This window comes from Protopterus annectens, chromosome 9.part0, assembly GCF_019279795.1.
Source record: "Protopterus annectens isolate FY-2018-M chromosome 9.part0, PAN1.0, whole genome shotgun sequence".
NCBI classification, from domain to species: domain Eukaryota; kingdom Metazoa; phylum Chordata; order Ceratodontiformes; family Protopteridae; genus Protopterus; species Protopterus annectens.
The window spans coordinates 1,183,519,945-1,183,541,665 of NC_056743.1; the positions used below are offsets into that span (position 1 = coordinate 1,183,519,945).

Here is a 21,721-nt window from a genome sequence, read left to right on the forward strand (position 1 = left end):
TGCTGCATAGGTTAAAACATCACTGTCCAAGGCCAAGAATACAGCTTCTATGGGACCTGACAATATCACTGGCTGTGTTCTACATGAACTAAAGAGTGAACTGGCACCTCACATCTGTGCCCTGTTCAGTCACAGCCTCACCTCAGGCTTTGTCCCTACCAAATGGCACACTGCTACAGTCATCCCTCTCCACAAAGAAGGAGCGACTACAGACCCTGGGAATTATTGCCCCATTAGCCTGACGAGTCTGATAGGCAAAGCTATGGAATGTATCATCATGGACCTAATAAACAAGGATATAGGGAATCTCCAAACTCTGGATCCTACACAGTTTGGTTTTGTGAAGAGTAGATCATGCCTGCTCAACTTGGTCAACTTCTTTGAGTCAGTCACCAGAGCTGTGGATGAAGGCAAGGTGGTTCATACAGCCTACCTTGATCTGGCCAAGGCCTTTGATACCATTCTCCACTCAGGAATTATAGAAAAACTCACTAAACTAGGAATCAACCTCTATATCACTAGGTGGGTTGCAAACTGGCTCACAGATAGCTACTTTCACACTGTGGGTTCTGAGTCCAAGTCGGACTGCCAACCAGTCACGAGTGGTGTCCCACAGGGTTCGGTCCTGGGTCCTCTCCTGTTTGGTATCTACTTCTCTGAAGTCCAGGCCAACACGAAAGGACTCTGGCTGACAAAGTTTGCAGACAATTTCCAGTTGGGAGCTATTATTAATTCCCCAAGTGATGTTGATATCCTGCAGAAAGGCCTCAATGACACCAATGACTGGTGTCAGAACCATGGTCTTAAGCTCAAAGCCAAAAAATGTGCCGTCATCCCCCTAGGGAAAAACCTGGTTCCCTTGAATTACCACATTGATGGTAGTCCACTGAACACAGAAGGCGTTATAAGAGATCTGGGAACACAGGTTGACAGCAACCTCTCTTTTGACCACCACGTTGCCACTGTGGTCAGAAAGCCCTTCTATCTGGCACATCTCATTACTAAGGGAATTGCATCCAGGAAGAAAGAGGTAATTGTCTCCCTCTACTCTTCCATCATTAGGCCAGTCATCGAATACAATGCCTCATTTGGCATGTATCTCACTAGACACCTGCAACAACTGGAGAGGCCACAGAAGTACCTCACAAAGAGGATCCTAGGCCTTAAACACTTGTCCTATATGGACAGACTCAAACAACGCCAACTATTCTCTCTCTCATATCGCCTACTTAGAGGCAATCTCTGCTTGACTTACAGAGCCATGTCTGACCCAGCTCTGTTAGAAATGCTACATCTAAAGAAATCTCAATCCCTCCACACCACATGCTCCAGAGACCTCAACCTCATTACCACAATCAGCAGAACATGCTGGAGGGACAGGTTCATAACCCAGAGACTGCCCATGCTATGGAATAGACTTCCCATACATGCCAAGCAGAGCACCTCACTGGCTTTCTTCAAGAGAATCTTGATGAGTGGATGGGAAATAGAAAATTCACCCTGGGATCACTCCAGAGGCACTAGGAATTAAGATCAGGTGGCACGATGCCAGGGTAATCCTATGGGCTAGGCTTGTAAAGGCTCCAGGGCCATTAGCCTAGTACACACCTATGAACCTATGGTAGTCTGAATGACAGTCATCTCACTGCACAATTCTTGCCTCCAAATTGCAGTCTGTTGATGAAGACAAGTCACTAGTAACACTTGTTACAGGGTTAATTAGAGCATAAGCAGAACCAAGGTCATGAAAGAATGGATATCAGCAGGTTTGGAGGCAGAAAGACAAAAACAATCTCTGTTGGGAAGAGTGGAAGACATATATTGCCTGTTTAGAGACTTCTCTGCACAATTTGGTTTCCAAAAACGTCAAGAATGCACAAGGGATGCTTCTGGTAGAAAGAAAGCTTCACAATCACTGGATCTGGTAGAAAGAAAGCTTCACTGGATCCTACCCAGTTCGGCTTTGTTAAGGGCAGATCCTGCCTCTTAAACCTGGTTGATTTCTTTGAAACAGTCACCAAGGCCATTGACGAGGGGAAGGTGGTCCACACAGCCTACTTGGACCTCGCAAAAGCCTTCGATACAATACCCCACTCGGGCATTATAGATAAGCTCACCAGCTTAAATATAAACCCCTATGTCACTAGATGGATTGCAAACTGGCTCAAGGACAGAACCCACATGGTTAGAATTGCTGGAGCCATGTCAGACTCCAAACCAGTTACAAGTGGTGTCCCACAAGGCTCAGTCCTGGGACCTCTCTTGTTCGGTATATATTTCTCGGAGGTACAGGCCAACATGGAAGGACTGTGGCTGACCAAGTTCGCAGATGGCTGCAAACTGGGCGCGATAATCGACTCTCCAGCCGACACAAGCATCCTCCAAAAGGGCCTCATAGAAACAGACAACTGGTGCCAGAGCCATGGCCTCAAGCTAAATGCCAAAAAGTGTATAGTCATCCCCTTTGGCAAAAACAAAGTGCCCACAAATTACCACATAGGTGGAAATCCATTAAGTACAGAAGAAGTAATTAGGGACCTGGGGACCCAAGTTGATAGTAATCTCGCATTTGACAACCACGTGGCCAAAGTGGTTAGAAAAACATTTTATATAGCCCAACTAATCATGAAGGGATTCACATCTAGATCAGGGAGGTCATCGTGCCTCTTTACTCATCCCTCATCAGGCCCATAATTGAGTACAATGCCCCTTTTGGGATGTACCTTACCAGACACCTGCAGCAACTGGAAAGACCCCAAAAGTACCTCACCAAGAGGATCAAAGGGCTCAAACAGATGCCATATGCTGCCCGGTTAAAGAAACTCCAGCTCTACTCAGTGGCATACCGCCTGTTCAGAGGCGATCTGTGCCTGACGATAAAGCCATGTCCAACCCGAATTAATGGACATGCTGCACCTCAGAAAATCCAAATCCCATCGAGCTACGCGCTCGAGAGACTTGAACCTCAGCACTGAAATAAATAGGACATGCTGGAGGGACAGATTCATAACCCAGAGGCTCCCTTCACTCTGGAATAAAATCCCAGTCCAGGTTAGGCAGAGTCCCTCATTGACTCTCTTCAAGAGGAATCTTGATGAGTGGATGGGAGATCGTAGGTTTACCCCGGGTATCACTTCTGTGTCACTGTTAGACAGAGGCACAGTATACTAACCTCGAAAAAGGGCATAGCAAAATAAATTTAAAATGGGTGGCGAAAGCCAAACACATTCTAGCTAGGCTTATAAATGCCCTAGGGCAGATAGCCTAATATGAACCTATGAACCTATGAACAAGCGTTTGTCTATAAGTGAGACAGATGACAGTCTTGCATCAGTGCTTCCTACTGTCTACACACTGAACCAGGTTGAGTCCCAATTTTATTAAGTTTATCAAATTCACAACTATTTACAACTCAGCCCCTTAAATCTTTTACTAAACACTGATCAATAAGCACTGTATTTACAAGTGGTACAGTGAGGAAAGGGAAAGTAAATGTTTCATTCTCTGTCAAGGCAATGTACAGAGGTGGCCAGATTACATCATTCCAGTTTTTCAGGGATGAGAAAATATACTCCATAAAGACTGTTAGCAGGACTCTTTTTTTCATAATCTACAAGTGACAGCTAAATGGGGAGTTATTTAGTACATCTGAAAGAACCGTTTTTGATTTTGCTCTTCTTAGTCAGAGGCACAGGACATAATACATAGCAGATATCTTGTTCGGCGCTTTCGGTGTTCTGTCTTAATTTTACATATCTATTATTCTGAAATATGCTTTTTTTTTTTTCTTTTGACTTATTCGAGGGACAGACAATTCTGTCCCTTGCTCCCATTTTAATGTTTCCATTTCTTCATCCTCTTGTCTTCATAGGTCTTCTGTTACAAACTCTGCTTCATTTCCATTGTCCTGTTTTGAGCTGCCTCCATCCTTTACGTGTGTATGTTATTAGACATGGTGGAGTCTCACAAACTACGCTATATATGCAGAGCAAATGTTGACCGTTTTTTTTTCTCTTACTAGTCCACTTATGCTTCATCGTACTTAGCCAACTGTCTATAGCCCTGCATTCATAGATACTTTCAGGTTATCTGATGTAGTCCCTTTTCACTTTCACCTTTGCTTTTATCCATGTCAGAGATATACCAGTTCAGTGGGATTTTGTTTCCCAGATGCAGTAGTTTGCCTGTATTTGCAGTTTCATTTTATTTTTTTTTATTCCTTGCTTTTTAATACAGTCCATGATTATTAAGGCACAGAATAAGGAAACAGCAGTTATGATGATGAGAACTATAGACTTAAGCACTTAAACATAGAATTCTACAGCTTACATAAGCAAGCCATGACCTTTGCAATAGAACAATCTGTGCAGGTCTCTAGTCCTACATATTTGATTTCCACATAAACTAATGAAATGTGAAAGTACATTAGCAGCAGTCATTATTTGAGGTTAAAGAACAGCACCACTGTTACAGAAACCTTTTCATTCAAACAGATCAAACTGCAGTAACTTATGTCGCGGAAAAAAAAAACAGATGAGTGGCTATGTAGCAGTATTCTATAATTTCAGAGGGGGCAACTAGTAACACAGTTTTAATGTTTCACAAAGACATGTTCCACTTTAGACGTTTTCTTCATACCTTACCCGCGCTGAAGCAAAGTTTCTTTTGAGGAGAACAGGTTAATTTTGAGGGTAATGTCTATGTTAACCAAGTCAATTTTCAGATGTTGTATTTGCTGCATACAGAAAAGTCCCATTTCAAATGCTGATCATGACCATCCAGAGGTGTCGTAAAACTGCACGATAATCTTAGTACTAAAAGGAACCGATTACAAATGATACGTTTAATTTCATCCTAATGATGGGCTGACAGCTAGACTCTCCTTATGAATTCTCAATGGATTCTCAGTCTGTTTACATGTTAAACAGTTTTCTTTATGTGCTAAAAATATTTTATTGTTATTATTCCTTACCATCGCTGATCTCAGGAGTTGATGGCTGATTCGGTACTGGATCGAGATGTAGGATTTCTGTGAGGGGAGACAGAAAAATAAATGGTAAAATATATATAGTAATTAATTAACCGTGTTCCCTAATACTAATCATTAACCGTTGTGGATAATGAAAATGTGCGGTTGTATTCCAAGGAGAGAATATTACCAAGAACGTGCTGGTTAATGATACTGGCTTTGCAGTTAGTTATATCGTGCCACCAGTGCTTTACCAGTAGAAACCTCCCACAAAACAGTATCTCAATTTCATAAAGAGTAAGAAATACAGACTTAGCAGTATGGTATTGTGGTAAACTTTAAAAAAAAAACTACATACTATACGTTCGGTTTTGAGTGTTTGCAGTGTCTGGTTGCATTCTTTTTTATAACTTTAAACAAATCAGTTAATTGAACCAAAGTACACCCGAACACTTTAAAAACAAACAGTTCTATTTAGGGATTCTTACACAAAGGTCAAAGAAAGAAATGATGAGTCTATAATATAGCAATAACCCACGCCTGGGTGTGGGTAATGCTGGATTTACCCACGGTTGGCGTGGTTTGGTCCCGAGGGCGAAGCCCGAGGGACCAAACAAAGACAACCGTGGGTAAATCCAGCATTACCCACACCCAGAAGTGGTTATTGTTATACAATGACATTATTTAAGAAAAGAAATAATTACTTTTCTTAAATAATGGCATTGTATAATGCCTGTTTGCTGCCCTTCCGCAGCTGTCTGGTGTTCACAGTTCTGATGTACTGCGATGCCTACGCAGTACATCAGAGTTGTGGGCAAAAGCAACGGAGAACGCTAGATCTCTGTTGCTTGTCTCGCTATGTTAAATGGGTTTAACATAGAGAGACAGGTTTAAAAAAAAGAAACGAAGATCGCAAGATCTCCGTTGCTTTTTACACTGTGTCGCTATGTTAAAGGAGTTTAACATAGCGAGACAGCTTTAAAAAGCAACGGAGATCTGCTTGCTTTTTAAACCTGTCACTATGTTAAACTCTTTTAACATAGCGAGACAGTGTTTATACTAACGGAAAAGTCCGGCGACGGACCTTTTCCGTTAGTATATTGAGGATTTACAACGGCACGCTGGTTGGGCTGGCCAATCAGCGTGCACGCTTTAGAGGAGGCATTGTATAATATAGCAATAATCGCCTGGGTGTGGGTAATGCTGGATTTACCCACGGTTGGTGTGGTTTGGTCATGAGGGCGAAGCCCGAGTGGCCAAACAAAGCCAACCGTGGGTAAATCCAGCATTACCCACACCCAGAAGTGGGTTATTGCTATTATACAATGACATTATTTAAGAAAAAAAATTACTTTTCTTAAATAATGGCATTGTATAATGCCTCCTTGCTGCCCTTCCACAGCTATCTGGTATTCTGCGGCAATTTTGATGTACTGCGCATGCGTATGCCTACGCAGTACATCAAAGCTGTGGGCAAAAGCAACGGAGAAAGCAAGATCTCCGTTGCTTTTTACAAACTGTTTTGCTATGTTAGATGGGTTTAAAATAGCGAGTCAGCTGTCTCGCTATGTTAAACCCATTTAACATAGCGAGACAGTTTTGAAAAAAGCAACGGAGAAAGCAAGATCTCCGTTGCTTTTTACAAACTGTTTTGCTATGTTAAAGGAGTTTAACATAGTGAGACAGCTTTAAAAAAAGCAACAGAGAATCTCCGTTGCTTTTTTTAAAGCTGTCCCACTATGTTAAACTTGTTTAATATAGTGAGACAGTGTGAAGCAACAGAGATCTTGCGTTCTCCATTGCTGTAAAAAAAGAGTTATAGTAATGGAAAAAGTCCAGGCGATCGGACCTTTTTCCATTACTATAACTCTGATTTACAATGTGCACGTTTTTGAATATTAATGGGAGGTTGTTGTATAACTAATATTACAGCATACTCTTGTTCCTCCCTCCCAACTTCTTAGCAGAAGTCGGGACAGACCCAAAAGTAATGGGGGTACAAAGACCCAATAATAGGTATAGATTTTAATTATTCCTATTATAAATTTAGAAGGTTGCTAGACTAATGGGTTTAGCATTAAAATGCATTTTCCGAAGGATATGAAGCCTGAAACACAAACGTTTGTCTATACTGTCTTCAATCTTCAGCAATTTACCAGAAAAAACACCAATTTTATGATAAAAAGACCAAAAGTAAGAGTCAAACAATCATTTGAGAGTTATTTGCATTGGTAGCTGTATATTATATTCTTTAAGGATTGCCAATTTAGATTGGTAGATTTAAATATGCTATTTAATGTCACAGTGTATACAGCCTTAACGGTGAGGCCTCACTTGTCAGTTTAAGTACGAATAATCGCATCTCGTTTTATTGTTGCACGATTATTTGAATCCAAAACATCCAATGCCTTGTTGCTACTCAAAATATCAATACTCCCAGAGGATTAAAAACACCACAAACTATTTGGAGAACTCGCGCATATTTGGAAAAAAGGGAGGAAACGCATAAAGATTCACTTTCTTATCCTTCCAAGTCTAGCCTCCTTAACAAGACGTATTCCATTGGTTATATTCTGTTGGTGTATCGAGCATCTGGCTAATATAATTCCCTTCAGTTGTTTGTATGTTTTTACCTTCTCAGTTAGCCAGCAGGTAATGGCAGACATCTTAACAGTACAGATTTTCACAGACCAGATTTTTGTTTCATATTTTTGGTCTTTTCCCTCAGAAAATTTGTGGTTTTCTGGGAAATCATCAAAGATTTAAGTCACTAAATGATGACATGCATTTGAGTTTCAGACTTCATATTCTTCAGAACATGCATGCTAACAAAAATCCTGTTATTCTAGTGGCTTTCTATGTTTATAATAGCAGTATTTAAAATCTGTCCCTGTTTTTATTTTAGGCTTTGTCCAGATTTCTTGGGCTAAGACATTAAGAGATAGGTATGGGAAGGGCCTTAATTCATTAGAATGCCCTGAGTGTCTACTCAAAATGGAAGAAGTTTCCAGAATTTCTAATACTGAAAAGACTAATGCCAGTCAATTTAAAGTCATTCTTAACAGTTTAAAGACTGTGATTATCATCCCACTGCCATTTATCAAGTTGAATACATTATGGTTTGCCTGACAGTTTTACCGGCCGTGAAGAGAAAACATGTGCAAATGTCCTGAGGCAACTCTTGAGAGACTTATAGAAGTTATCAGTCTACAGATGTGAAGTTGTTCTATCTCGCCATTCATTCTTACTGATGGGTTCAGAGCTGATCTGCGGCTCCGACTCGGCCAACTGCAAAAGTTCGAGGTCTTCAACCACTCGAGGCCAACTCCTTATCCCATGATGCACCCTGATCTTCCCCCAGATCTGATTTGCCGCTGCAACTTGATCGGACGTTCACCAGCTCTGGCCAGTGAATTACTTTCCTTTTCTGCTAAATAAGTGCATAAAATAGTTTAGCCTGTTAGTTAGTTATTTAGGTAGTTAGTTTAAAGCATAGATAATACAGTTTGTTACTCCTATAGTTAAATTAGTTAGACATTAGTGCCCGTGTTTTTAGGCCTTTATTCTTCCCATTTCTAGCATTATATTGTGTGTGTGTGTGTCTATTAAATTAGAGCCCTTCTTTTTCACAGGGCACATAGTTTAACTTAACTTAAATTTATACTAATAGTTAGATATTAGTGGCCGTGTTATTAGGCCTTTCTTCTCCCAGTCTCTAGCATTATATTGTGTGTGTGTATCTGTTAAATTAGAGCCCTTTTTTTTACAGGGCAGATAGTTTAGCTAAGCTTAAATTTATACTAATACTTAAATTTTCTTAGATCCTTTTTTTTTTTTTTTTTTTTACAAGGCTTTAGTAGTTGCTTCAGTGTAGATATTTAGAGTTAGAGCCCTCTTATTTACAGGGCAGTAGTTGCTGTGAAGTATTAGTGTTTGTATATTTTTGTACTTCTGAATATATATTTGTTTCTGATACTATGTCTCATCAGGAAAAGGAAAAATCGAAGTCTGGCTTCAAAAAATGCCCAAGATGAGGGCAAAAGATGTCTATCATCGATGGACATACTGAATGTGTCTACTGTTTGGGTGAAGTACACCTGCAGGAAAGCTGTGCTATATGCCACTCTTTTAGCTCCAGAGTGTTGCATGAAAGGAAAAGAAAACTCATGGATAAGGGTCTTTTAAAATCCTCCTTCCAAGAGTCGCTGGATAAGTCTGACAAGCAATTCAAAAAGCCAACTACGGAACCAACGAAGAGTCCATCGACTACAAAATCAGCCTCCAGTAAAGCTTCAACATCGGTTCCGCAGCCTTCGGAACTGACTGTCGTTGTGGTTAGGAGTTGGTCCCTGACCTTGGAGCTGGTATCTCCTACATTAAAATCTCTCATTTTACAATTGGTGGGTTTGTCACATTCTTCATGGACCTTAAGTAGACTGTCTGATTTGGATGTGGACTGCGTGGTGAAGAAGCTTCTACAGATACCGCCTCTGGCAAAAATTTTATCAGCACCGACCCTGGGGGCTTTGGAGCTGACTTTAGTTCTCCCAACATCTTCTGTTCCTCCGCCGATCTGCATGGAAGTTTCAGAGCTGGAGGGCCCAGAACTGATGATCGTGGAACATTCGGGATCGACACCTACTCTAGGCTTTTCAGCAGCGACTGCCCTGATGTCTTCGGTGCCGACCGAAGGATCTCAGAGCCGACACTCACCGGTTGGGTCCGGGGAGGATAGTAGTACCGACTTTACCTCTCGGGGCTTTGGCTGGATTGAGTTTGGCCCTGACCTCTGGCTCAGAGCCCTCCATACCGGCACAGTTTCCATCGAATCTTCGTAGCCGAGGGATTCCTCTTGTTGGGACCGAGGGGCCTTTGAGTCTGTGAGAGGGGCTTTGTCCACACCGACGACCACTCCATCAGTCCTGGCAGCTCCCTCCCTGAAAGCACCGGTGTCTTCCTTTACATCACATGCTCCATTAAAGTGTAGAGATCCTGAGCCTCAGGAAGCCCCATTGGGTGAGCCATGTTCTTCCAAGACCTCTCCAGAAGCTCCCACTGAAGAGGTGCCTAGGAAGAGACTTTGCAAGAGGAAACATCTGGACTCCCCACAGGAGTCCATCACTTTGGATACTGACTTGGAATAGTCAGAAGGGTCTCCATGGTACCCCTCAGCAGATATCTCCTTTGCAGATATTTTAGAAATTCTTAAATAGAGGGGTGGCTGGAAATCCCTTAACCCTACTGATGATGAGTCAGTCCTCCTGAAGGTTTTTGGGTCTCAACCCTCCACCTCTTGGGTGTCTCCACCCTTTGATGAGTTGCTTGAGTTACTCACTCGAAGGGCATGAGAGTCCCCAGACACCATGGAGCCTGTGCCCAGGAGGCCTAATAAATTTATAACTTGCCCTCAAGATAGAGCTTATCTTACTAAAGGAGTGCCTGTTGATGCCATGGTGGAGGAAGCAGCCACCAAGAAGGAATTATCAGAGACTTCTTCATCTGTTCATCCTCCTAATAGAGAATCCAGGATCATGGACAGGTACGGGAAGCGAATGATTAGTTCAGCAGCCTTTGTCCTTCGATCGCTGAACTATCTCACACATTTCACTAGATTACAAAGGAATCTCCTAAAGGAGCTGGGGAGACACCCTGCAGGGCTTAGTAGCTGCTGAGGTTTCAGGCAAGGTAACTTCCCAGCTGTCCACTCTTAATTCGATTGTGAACTCGTCCATGCATCTGTTATCATATGCAGCTGATGGTACGAGCAGAGCAGTGGGTACAGGAATTGCTCTCAGGAGACATTCCTGGATGCACTTATGTTCCTTTGTGGAACCCTTTAAGTCTTCCTTCATTAACACCCCCTTTGACGGTTCGTCCCTTTTCGGACAAAAGGTAAAGGAAACCCTTACCAGGAGTGAAAAAGGTGGAAAGACCTTGTCTGCCATTGGAGTACATTTTTCTACCCCGAATAGACCTTACCTCAAAGGGAGAGGGGGTGGAAAGATATGGTTCCGTAATCTCAAGGATCTTTCCAGGACACTCATGGTGAAACCCCCTCTAGAGGTAGAGGAGGGGGTAATAACGGGAGACATCGCCCATGCAGCAGAGGGGATCCGCAGAACCAGGGTGACAGAGATCAGTTCTTTGGCAAGCCCTATCAGTGCTCCTGAAAGGAGGCCCGACTGTTCATCTCTGGAGGCAGTTGGGGGATGCCTTTCTTTTTACCTAGATGCCTGGCTAAAAATAACAAAAGACAGCTGGATGCAGATACTCAATTACCTTTGCCACTCCACCCCATCTAGTGAAAGAATTCCCAGATATTCCACCTAGTCACAGGGAGCAAGCAGCCTTAGAGATCCAAAGGTTGCTGGAGAAGAGTCATCCAGCCAGTCCCAGCAGACCAGAGAGGATCCCGGAACTTACTCAAGGTTCTTTTTAGTACTAAAGAAAACAGGGGACTGGAGACCTATTCTGGACCTTAGCAGACTAAACAAGTCAGTAAAAAAGACGAAGTTCCAGATGGTCACGCTTCAGTCAATACTCCCCTTTCTGGGGAAAGACAATTGGATGTGCTCTATAGATCTTCAGGATGCATACTACCACATAAAAATGGACAGGCCATCCAGGGATCATCTACGCTTCCAGCTGGGAGCCAGCCATTATCAATTTTGCGCTCTGCCCTTTGGTCTCACTACAGCCCCCAGAGTGTTCACCAAATGTATGGCAGTAGTCACCGCTCACCTGGGACATTTGGGATTCCAGGTGTTTCCATATCTAGACGACTGGCTCCTCACTGCCGCCACCAAGCATCAACTCATTCAGGTGAGGGATACAACCTTAAATCTCTGCAATCAGCTGGGGATTACCATCAACTCAGAAAAATCTGCCTTATTGCCATAGCAACAGACCGTTTTTATAGGAGCAGAACTAAACACAGTTTCAATGATGTTACGTCTGCCTCCAGAAAGAGTTTGCCTCTTACAAAAACAAATATTAGACTTGCTTCCAAGGACAAAAGCCCCAGTCTCAATGGTACTCAGATTGCTAGGATCAATGGTGGCAGCGATCATAGCCATTCCCCTCGCTCAAATGCATATGCAAGTTCTACAATGGCTCCTATTCTCTCAGTGGTCCTTTTGGGAACTCCCAATGTCACACCAAATCATCATAATGAATACGTGCAAGAAGGACCTTCAATGGTGGCTGCCATCTCAACAGATAACTCGGGGCCGTCCATTCGTTCTACCCAGTCCCATAGCCACGGTGACCATGGATGCTTCCTTGATGGGGGGGCATTATCAGGGAAGAACAGCCCAAGGCACATGGAAGAAACACAAGGCTCATCTGCATATAAATGTTCTGGAGATGAGAACTGTACTTCTAGCATTGCAGTCCTTTTAAGACTCTCTACCTTTGGAAACAATTGCAATTCAGACAGACAACATGTCAGTGGTCTGGTAAATAAACAAACAAGGAGGAACCAAATCTTATCCTCTGTGTTGAGAGGCCCTGAGAGTATGGTAGTGGGCAAATTCCACCAACCGCTTTCTGATAGCAATGCACATTCTGGGGAGCTCCAATGTGATAGTAGACAAGCTAAGGAGGGCAATTTATTTTACCTCACGAGTGGTCCCTAAAGAAACAAGTAGCGGAATGGATATTCTGCAGGTGTTGCCAGCCTTGCTGCGATCTCTTTGCAACCCCAACAAACATGAAATGCAGCAGTTACTTTGCCCTGATCCCCCCACTGGGGGATGCCCCAAGGGATGTACTGGTGCACAGTTGGCCCCTGGGTCTCCTTTATGCCTCCCCCCTTCTCTCTGATACCCAAAGTATTACAGAAAGCAAAGTCCATAGGACCATAATCTTAATAGCCCCTTACTGGCCTTGGCATATTTGGTTTCCCTTCCTTCAGCCTCATCTTTTGGAAGAACCCTGGATCCTGGACCAAATTCCGGATCTGCTGACCCATTCATCGGGGGCTCTTCATCCTTCTCTTCATTCCCTCAAACTGACAGCTTGGCTGCTCCAATTCCAACAAAAGCCAGGATTTACAACCTCTCAGCGGAGGCCCAACATATTATAACATCCTCTCATAAATCATCCACCAGAAAGTTATATCTTAGCAAATGGAAGAGATTTTCTCTGTGGGGATCTCAGAATGATGTTGATCCCTACCTAGCTCCAATCCCATCTATACTGGAATTTCTGATTAAACTTTTCAACGAAGGAGCTGCTGCAGCTACCATCAGAGTTCAATTAGCAGCAATCTCAAACTTCCATCTTGGCTTTCAAGGTTCTAATGTCATGTCACATCAACTCTCTAAAGCCTTTCTTAAGGGTATCATTCATTTGAAACCACCAACCAGAACTCCAGCCATACCATGGAATCTAAATTTTGTTCTCTCCTGAATTATATTACCTCCTTTCAAACCAGCCTCGTCCTGTTATTTGAAATTTCTCTCATGTAAGACTATATTTTTGATAGCTATTACTTCTGCTTGGAAGATTTCTGAGTTACAGGCCTTGACCATCAAACCTCCCTATCTGATTTTCCATAATGACAGAGTTTCGCTCAGAACTAATCCATCCTTCTTACCAAAAGTTTGTTCAGAGACAAATCTTAACCAATCCATTGAGTTGCCCGTTTTCTTTCCTAAATACACAAATAGGATGTAACACATGCTGCACAAACTTGATGTTCATAAACAACTCCGATTTTATTTAGATAGAATGAAACAATTCAGAACAATGCATCAGCTCTTTGTTTCTTTTTCAGAGTCAAAAAAAGGTGCCCCAGTGACAAAAGTAACCTGGTCAAGATGGCTATCAGATTGCATTTCCTTCATTTATAGTTCAGAGAATGCTCCCTTACAACAGAAAATAAAGGCCCACTCTACTAGAGCTGTTTCAACCTCATTAGCCTTTTCTGCAAGGTTACCATTAGATGCTATTTGTGCATCAGCTACCTGGTCAAGACCTCATACCTTTATCACTCATTACAAAGTAGACAAGGACTCCACGGACAGGACCTCCTTTGGTTCCACAGTTCTGAGGAACATTCTTCCGTGAGCCACCCGAGAAAGATGGTGCTTGGGACGCTACCCATCAGTAAGAATGAATGGCGAGATAGAACAACTTCACATACAGAAGTTATGTACTCACCATAATGTTCCATGTGAGTTGTTCATCTCATCTTCATTCTTACGTCCCACCTTCCAACCCCAATCCAGTTTACTTGAGGTCCGTCACCCTTTGCTCTGTGGTGCATAGTCTCTTATCCAGTTCTCAGAGTGGCATATTAATGGTAGTAGGTAGTCAGTTAGCAGCAAACAAGATCTGAGGGAAGATCAGGGTGCATCATAGGATAGGGAGTTGGCCACGAGCTGGTTGAAGACCTCAAGCTTTTGCAGTTGGCTGAGTCGGAGCTGAGGATCGACTCCAAACCCATCATATGGTGAGTACATAACTTCTTTTTAGTACTACTAAGGATGTTTATGTAGTCTCAGATGCGACTTATGACTGTAGTTTGCACACTTGCTGCAAGACACTTTTGTTCAGAGCTTCATAATAACCTTTTATTTATTTTATTTATTTATTTGCGTGTTAAGTCCTTACCAGGCCACAACAGTATAGTGAAAAATATGATTAACACACAATGATGGTTATTAATAAAAATAAAATAAGTGAAGTGCAAATATTTATCGTTTCACATGCCTTATTTTAAAGGAAACGGGAAGTAGAAGAAGGAAGGAAAGAGTAAAATTTGACACCCGCATCCACGCCACAATCAAGAAAATCCACCAAAAGTTAGGTGTCCTCTACAGGCACAACCGCTTCCTAAGCCCCTCTACCTGTCAAACTCTTGCATCCACCTTCCTTCTCTCCTCCTTTATGTATGGTGCCCCTCTTCACCAATCTCCATCTTGGTCTTTGGTCCAAACTTGAATCCTGCTACCACAAGATCTCCAAATTTGCAACCAATTCAAAAAACACATCCCACCACTGCCACTCCCTCCTCACCCTCAACTGGCTTGAACTACCCAACTACCTCAGTTACCTACAACTCACCATTGCCCACAAGCTCATCTTTAAACCTGTCAAATGCCCAGCTCTCACTACTTCCTTAAAACTTTACATTCCCAACCACTCACTCAGATCCAAAAAACAAAATCTCCTTCAGGTCCACAAACCTACCATCTACTGCTGTCCCACTCCTTAGCTAAACAGTGGAACTATCTCCCCACACACCTACACAACCTACCTAATCATACAAATTTCAAATCTCACTACTCTCTCATCTTTCTTCCAAATGGGAATGTTGTTGCCATGCCCGAACTTAACCCCCCCATTTCCACCTTTCACTGACTCATGCAACTACTCTATTATTACTTCATCCCACCCAAGACAATCCCTCCCCTACTAAAAACTAATTTTCTCTCTGATATTTATTGTACTGTACTCTCCAATCTCAAATATACTGTTACCCTCTCCATGCATAATATTTTCCTAACCTACTAATGGCTAGTAGCTATATATTTTGAAATGTTAAACCTACAATTGAGTTTATAACAAAAATAATCACTTTATGTAAATGTTGAAATTTCTGTATTGAATTATGTCTTTTAATTTTTGTAACATTGTGACAAGCCATTTGCAAATATCATGGAGCTTATCTGTAAATGTTTAATTAGCTGTATGAACTATGTCCTTTTCTAACATGTGAAATGTAACTTGCAATTATTGTGGAGCTTTTCTCCCCAGGCCTCCACTGAAAATGGGCTCTTCTTGGCCCAGTGGACTTCCCCAGTCATCAAACTTAAATAAATAAAAATAAAATAAAATGGAGTGTCAAACAGAAATAGGGAGTTAAGAGTAAAAAAAAGAGTCTTGAGGAGTTAGATTGGTGATTGGAGTATGTGAATGGAGGAACAGATGTGGCAGAAGGAAATTGAGGGGAAAGGGGAGAAAAGAAGAATTGATGCTTGACATTTTAACAGAAGAGAAAGGTAATTGGAAGTAACAATGAATGTTTAATGCCAGCGCCTAAAAGATAAGTTATGTGCAGATATTCAGTGTAATATGCATGGTTCTACCAAATAAACTTTGAGGGGAAGATATAGATAAGATTAGCACGTTCGTATGCTGAGCTGTGCATAATCTAGAGAAAGGATGGTTGTAAGGTTAGTATGGAGGATGGGGCAGGGCCAAGAAGTGAGAAGGTGGTTATAGAAGGGAAGATGTTCATCATTGGTTCATGGCTAAGCTATATAGGATGTCCTGCCAAGAATCAGACCAACCAGCCTGCTTCCAAAGCTTTTGAATTCCTTCCAGGCATTCCTAGCCCTTACCCTGACAACAGCTGCAGAATAAAACCAGTGGCTAGGAACTGGGATACTTTTTAAACTCTTAGTGTAAGAAATCTGGACAGAGCCTAAAATAATGGGGACAAAAATCCAAAAATAGGAACAGATATTAAATATTGGTCTTACAAACTTGGAAGGTTGCTAGAATAACAATATTTGTCTTAGCATTAATTTTCTGAAGACTATAAAATCTGAAACTCAAATGTATGTTATTATTTAGTGACTTTGATCCTTTGTGATTTGCCAGAAAACCATATATTTTATGAGAAACAGACTAAAAAGCTTCTGCTAAAATCTGGACAGTTCAGCGGTATGCTAGGGAGCTAAAAGTTTAAAACTTGCTTGCTGCCAAAGAGTGTGCTCCTTTGAGGGCTTTGGATGATTGATGGTCAGCTAGCATTTCATTAAAGCCCTACAGATAAGTTCCCCATTGAGGATTACCTTCCATACAGTTATTTGTATTGAAAAGTATTTTTTTCTATGTAATAACTTTAGTTTAGGGTTTTCTGCCCTTTTAACTACCCGTCACAATACTTTTTTACTGCAGAACTTAACGTTTTACTGTTTAGTTCTCTGAGGGATTTTCTGTAAAAAATTGTGTTTTTCCTTTACAAATAACAAAGTTTTACTTCAGGGTTTCATGTTTGGGGCATATATTTTTAGTTATCAGGGAGTCTTTTTTAGATTTGTATCACACCGTGTTTATTTTAATATCATAAGTTATGACCAGCCCTTCTCAGCTCAGATAAATAGTCATACACTCTTCGTCTGTAAGCCAGTCATGAGCCCCTGTGGGGATTCCCTAATCTTTTGTCTATTTTTTGTGAGGAAAAATATACAGTTTATGCATTACTTTGTTGTGAGGGCTAGGGCAAATGTGATTGGTGCTTGTCAATAAAAAGGTTTGTATCTCAGTAACTACCTTCTTTAGTCAGTATGTAACACCAACTTTTCTTGAATCTGCTATTTGCCTATGAGAATCCTTTTGCAACTAGGTCATGGACCAGGGTCCTAGTATGATTACTGAACCTTACCCATGCTCTAATAAGTAAAAAGTTATTTGTGAGGCTTCAGTCTTCAATCCAGCTTCCTTCTTACCTTGGCTAATGGGTGACTTTGCTGTTGCTATTAGTTGCTTCTTGGACTGCTCATCTTTTGCCTGGTCTCTCTGGTGTGCTGCACAGAGGAGCCTCTTCCCTGGGGCAGGTACTGTCTTTTAGGCATCTCTTTTTCAGGGGTGGTGGGATCTCCTAGAAAAAGAAAACATAAGTCTGCACATTTTTCCTCTCCAAAAGTAGATAACTGTCTGGGTCTGGTAAAAGGGTTATTCAGAACATTTCAGTCTTTGATGATTTTTCTTCTCAGAAGGAGAAAAAATAATTTCTTCTATATCTGATTCTGATTCCCAGCCTGAGGGACAGGATTTAGACTAGGATTGTGTTTATCATATTCCCTCACTTCGGGGGGGGGGGGGGTCTGGTTCTGAAGAGAGTCTTTCCTCAGATTCCCCGTCCAAAAGAATTGTCTTTTTCTAACGTTAATGTCAGAATTAGGTTTTTTTTTTATTGGAACAAAAATACACATCTGAATATCAACAAAGATATTATAATTTATTACAGATTTTAGTCACCCTGCACCTCTTCTCCTGTTTTGCCAGCAGTAAAGGAATAAAGGATACCTTTTTTAGCATCCTGCACTTTTCCTGACCTTTATCCATCAGTTCCTAAAAAGTTTAATAAGTTTTATTTTTATTTTTTTATTTATATTTGTTTACTGAGGTAGTGCACTGATCTCAGTGTACCATTTGTAAGCACAGCCCTGGTAAGCTGTATAAAGAGCCCCAGTTCCAAAAGTTTATTTTCTTTTTTAATGACAGGGCAGATCCTACAGTAATTTAGTTGTCGAAGTCTGCTTCTACCAAACTTCTTTCAGCAAACTTTTGACAAATTAGAAATGGTTTTGGATAAATTTGGCAAAAAGTTTATTCTTCATCCAGAATTGTTAACTGGCTGGCACATGTCTTAAGTATTAGCTGGCTTCTTATGATAATTTAAGGAATTTAGTTGCTGATCTCTCTTCTTCAGATATCAAATCTTTAATGTGTTCTGTGGTATCTGCTATGTCTCAGGTAGTCAAACATTCTTTGAAATGTGATTATGACAAATGTGTTGTTTCCAGAGCTGGTGTCACTGGCTCTGTTTTGAGAAAGTCTGCAGACCCATTATTTACCAGAGGATGTTAAAACTGAAGTTTTAAATGCTCCCTTGGGTTAAGAAGTTTTATTTGGACCTTTCTTTGCTTTAAGTCTTTATACTGGAATAAGAAATATACTAATTGGTTCTCTGAGCGAGTAGCTGAAGCATGGGATAGACTAACAAATTATATTAAAGCAAGGACTTTACTTAGATATTTTTAAAAATCTTTTATACACATTATGGGAATGACTATTTTGGTATATTGGCAGGTAAGAAGGGCATTATTGTGTGTGCCTGGAGTATTGGTATGAATGGTTATTTTACTGGTGGATGAAGCTTGAATTCTCAAGCTTCAACTGCCCAAGCTTCAACTCACAATTGGAGTCCTTCAATAGAAACATTTTCACTTTTGGCGAGTTGTGCAACAGTGGCGGGGAGGTTCAAAGACGAAAGGGGACTCCTCCCATAACCATGAACAACCTAAAAAGTCAGACTGACTCTATGCCCTGCCAGGATTTTCTGTCCTTCCCACCCTGGCAGTCCTGCAAGTCTATTACAGTATTTTAGACTTCACTATCCTTTGTGGCACTAGATGACCTCAGATAGCTTGGTTTTTAAAATAATTTTAAAAGGTTACAGTTGGCAGTGGGACTTGCTTTCTCACTTTGAAGAGATCCTTCCATGTCCTTCCGATCAAACTGGTCTGTTCTCTCCTGATCTGAATCAGATGCTATCTCATGGGTAAGAGAACATCTTCTCCCAGATCAAGCAAGGAAATGGTTTTATTCAAGAATTATTTCTTGGTGCCAAGAAAGAAGGAACCAGGAGACCCGCCATAGACCTTTCTTTTGTAAACCCTCATATCATGATTCCAAAATTCAAAATGCTTCAGCATTTTCAGGTGCTTTTTGTGATTTTCTATGCCTGGTTTGCATTTTCAGTTTACTCTTTTGCCCTTTAGATTATCTACAAACCTGAAAATGTTTGCAAAGTGTGTGAGTTTTGTAATATCATATTGCAGATTGCAATGCATTCATATTTTCCTTATTAAGGTGAATGCCTGAATTTTACAGATTCTATTACAGCTTTTCAAGAATCTCTGGCTTGGGTAATAAAGTTATTATTCGTTCTGAGATTTCAGGTGAACAGAGAGGAATATTCTGTTATTCCTTCTGACAAGATAGGATGTTTTCAAATACAACACTTATGGTGACATTTCTTCCTGAAGACAAAGTGGAGAGCAACAGGGAGAGATTTTTTTTTAAACAAGAACCATCTTTATTAAATTATCACTTATAACGTAGACAGTCATACATTTATGTAGAAGAAAACAAACCATATTGATATATTTTTAGTTGCGAGCACTATACATCACTTATGATCTATCCAATCATTGTCAAACATTACATAGCTCATTCAAATCCTGCCTTCTTTTAAACCTCATTCCTCCTTCAAAACATTATTCTGCATATATTGTTCTCACAATTCCCACTTTTTATGTAATTTACACCTATCTTTTCTAAAGGTCCAATTTCCAGTTGTTTTATCTTTGTTACTATATTCACTACTGCAAGTGCAGTTGGTTTAGACTTTGATTTCCATTTTCTAGTAATTGCTTTTTTTGGCAGCTACCATAATTAGACTCAACAAGGCCTTACTATGTCTAGGCAATTCCAATTCTGTATCATAACTCACAAAACAATTTCCTTAGTTATACCAAGTTGCTTGCCCAGTATTTCTGACAGAGTAGTCTGCAGGTAATTTTTAAAGTCTGCCAACTCATTACACTCCCAAAAAATATGTTCCCAATTACCTCTTTCTTTTCTATCACACCTCCAGTATTTGCTATCTACTTGGGGTATAAAATACATAATGGAAACACTTCCAAGCAAAAATTCTAAGTTTTCTCAACTTTTTTTGCATGTTTGGGATACATACATATATCCCCCCATTGCTGCTTTGTGAATTGTTTTTCCAGTCTCTCTTCCCAATCCTTTCTAATCTCATCTGATGGATTCTTATAGTTATCATGCTATACTTAAATGCTCTGCTAATTATCTGTTTTTTAACAGCAGCTGTTCTAGATTGTACTAAAAACTCTACCAGTGCTGGTATTTCACCTAGGATCCCCCTATTTCTTTCTCTTTGCCTATACTCTGATATCAATCCTTGATAGGGAATGTAATCTCTAGCCTGAATTCCAAATAAATTCTTGGCCTTTTCCCATTCTGTTACCTTTCCCTCGCTAATTATTTGTGCCCAATACATTGGTTCCTTTGCCAGTTTCCTCCAATAAATTCCACCCCCCTCTTGCCTATTGTCTGTATCCCTAATTGCAGTCACCCCTATCGGCAGCATCGCCTTTCTCCATTCCCATGCTGGCTTAGTTCATAGAGTACTTTCTGCTACTTCATGAATATAATAATCTGTATGGTTATTGTTATTCACCTTAAGGATCTGCATCCAAAATCCCAGTTTCTCCTTGTTTCTTGAGCTGCCCCCCATTTTGTCATTATCCCTTTCCCCTTTGAATTATAGGTTTCTGCTTGTGCTATGTATAGGAGCCTTAACTGTGTAGCTCTGAACTGCCCCGTCAAATCAGGTAAATCCAAACCACCTTGTTCTATTGGAAGAATCAGCTTAGCCCACATGACTCTTGCGGTCTTCCCCTCCCATATAAAAGCCTTCAGCTCTTTATTAATTGCTATCCACAACTTCTCCTCTGGTTGATAAAAATATGCCTGGCCTATGTATAAAACTAAAGGGACTAAAAACATTTTAACTGCTTGTATCTTGCTATCCATATCCATAAAACAGAGCTTCCAATTTCTCAGTTTTTGATTTTCTTTTGTTTAGTCTTTTCCCATATATTCTTAGCTGCCACACCAGAATTCTTTTTAATCCATAGTTCTAAGTACTTCATTTTATCATGTCCCCATAAATACGGATATTGCTAAACGGATTCATGTGCAAGTACATAGTTTACTGCTATTACCTTTGTTTTAACTTCATTAATTTTGTATCCCGAAAAAACATGAAACTGTTTCAAATGTTCCACAACACTGAAATGTCCTTTTCTGGTTTTATCATCTGCAAATAAAATCGCTTGACTAACATACCAATTATATCCTTGAATTTCTGACTCCCTTATTTTCTTTGCCAGTGGTTCTAAATATAATGCAAATAACAAA

General features: G+C 40.8%; 1 protein-coding gene across 2 annotated transcripts in view; it reads right to left on the reverse strand.

Moving 5' to 3' along the window:
* CARNS1 (carnosine synthase 1) overlaps window positions 1-21,721 on the reverse strand; it is a 1,286,143-nt gene that overhangs the window by 917,505 nt on the left and 346,917 nt on the right. The window contains exons 2-3 of one of the 2 annotated variants that reach the window (XM_044084075.1): window positions 17,434-17,585; window positions 4,973-5,029 (exon numbers count right to left, since the gene is read on the reverse strand). In XM_044084075.1, the coding sequence (XP_043940010.1) occupies window positions 4,973-4,975 (3 nt within the window). In that variant the 5' untranslated portion in view covers window positions 4,976-5,029; window positions 17,434-17,585. The remainder of the gene's footprint in view (window positions 1-4,972; window positions 5,030-17,433; window positions 17,586-21,721) is intronic. The other variant, XM_044084074.1, reaches the window with a different exon arrangement.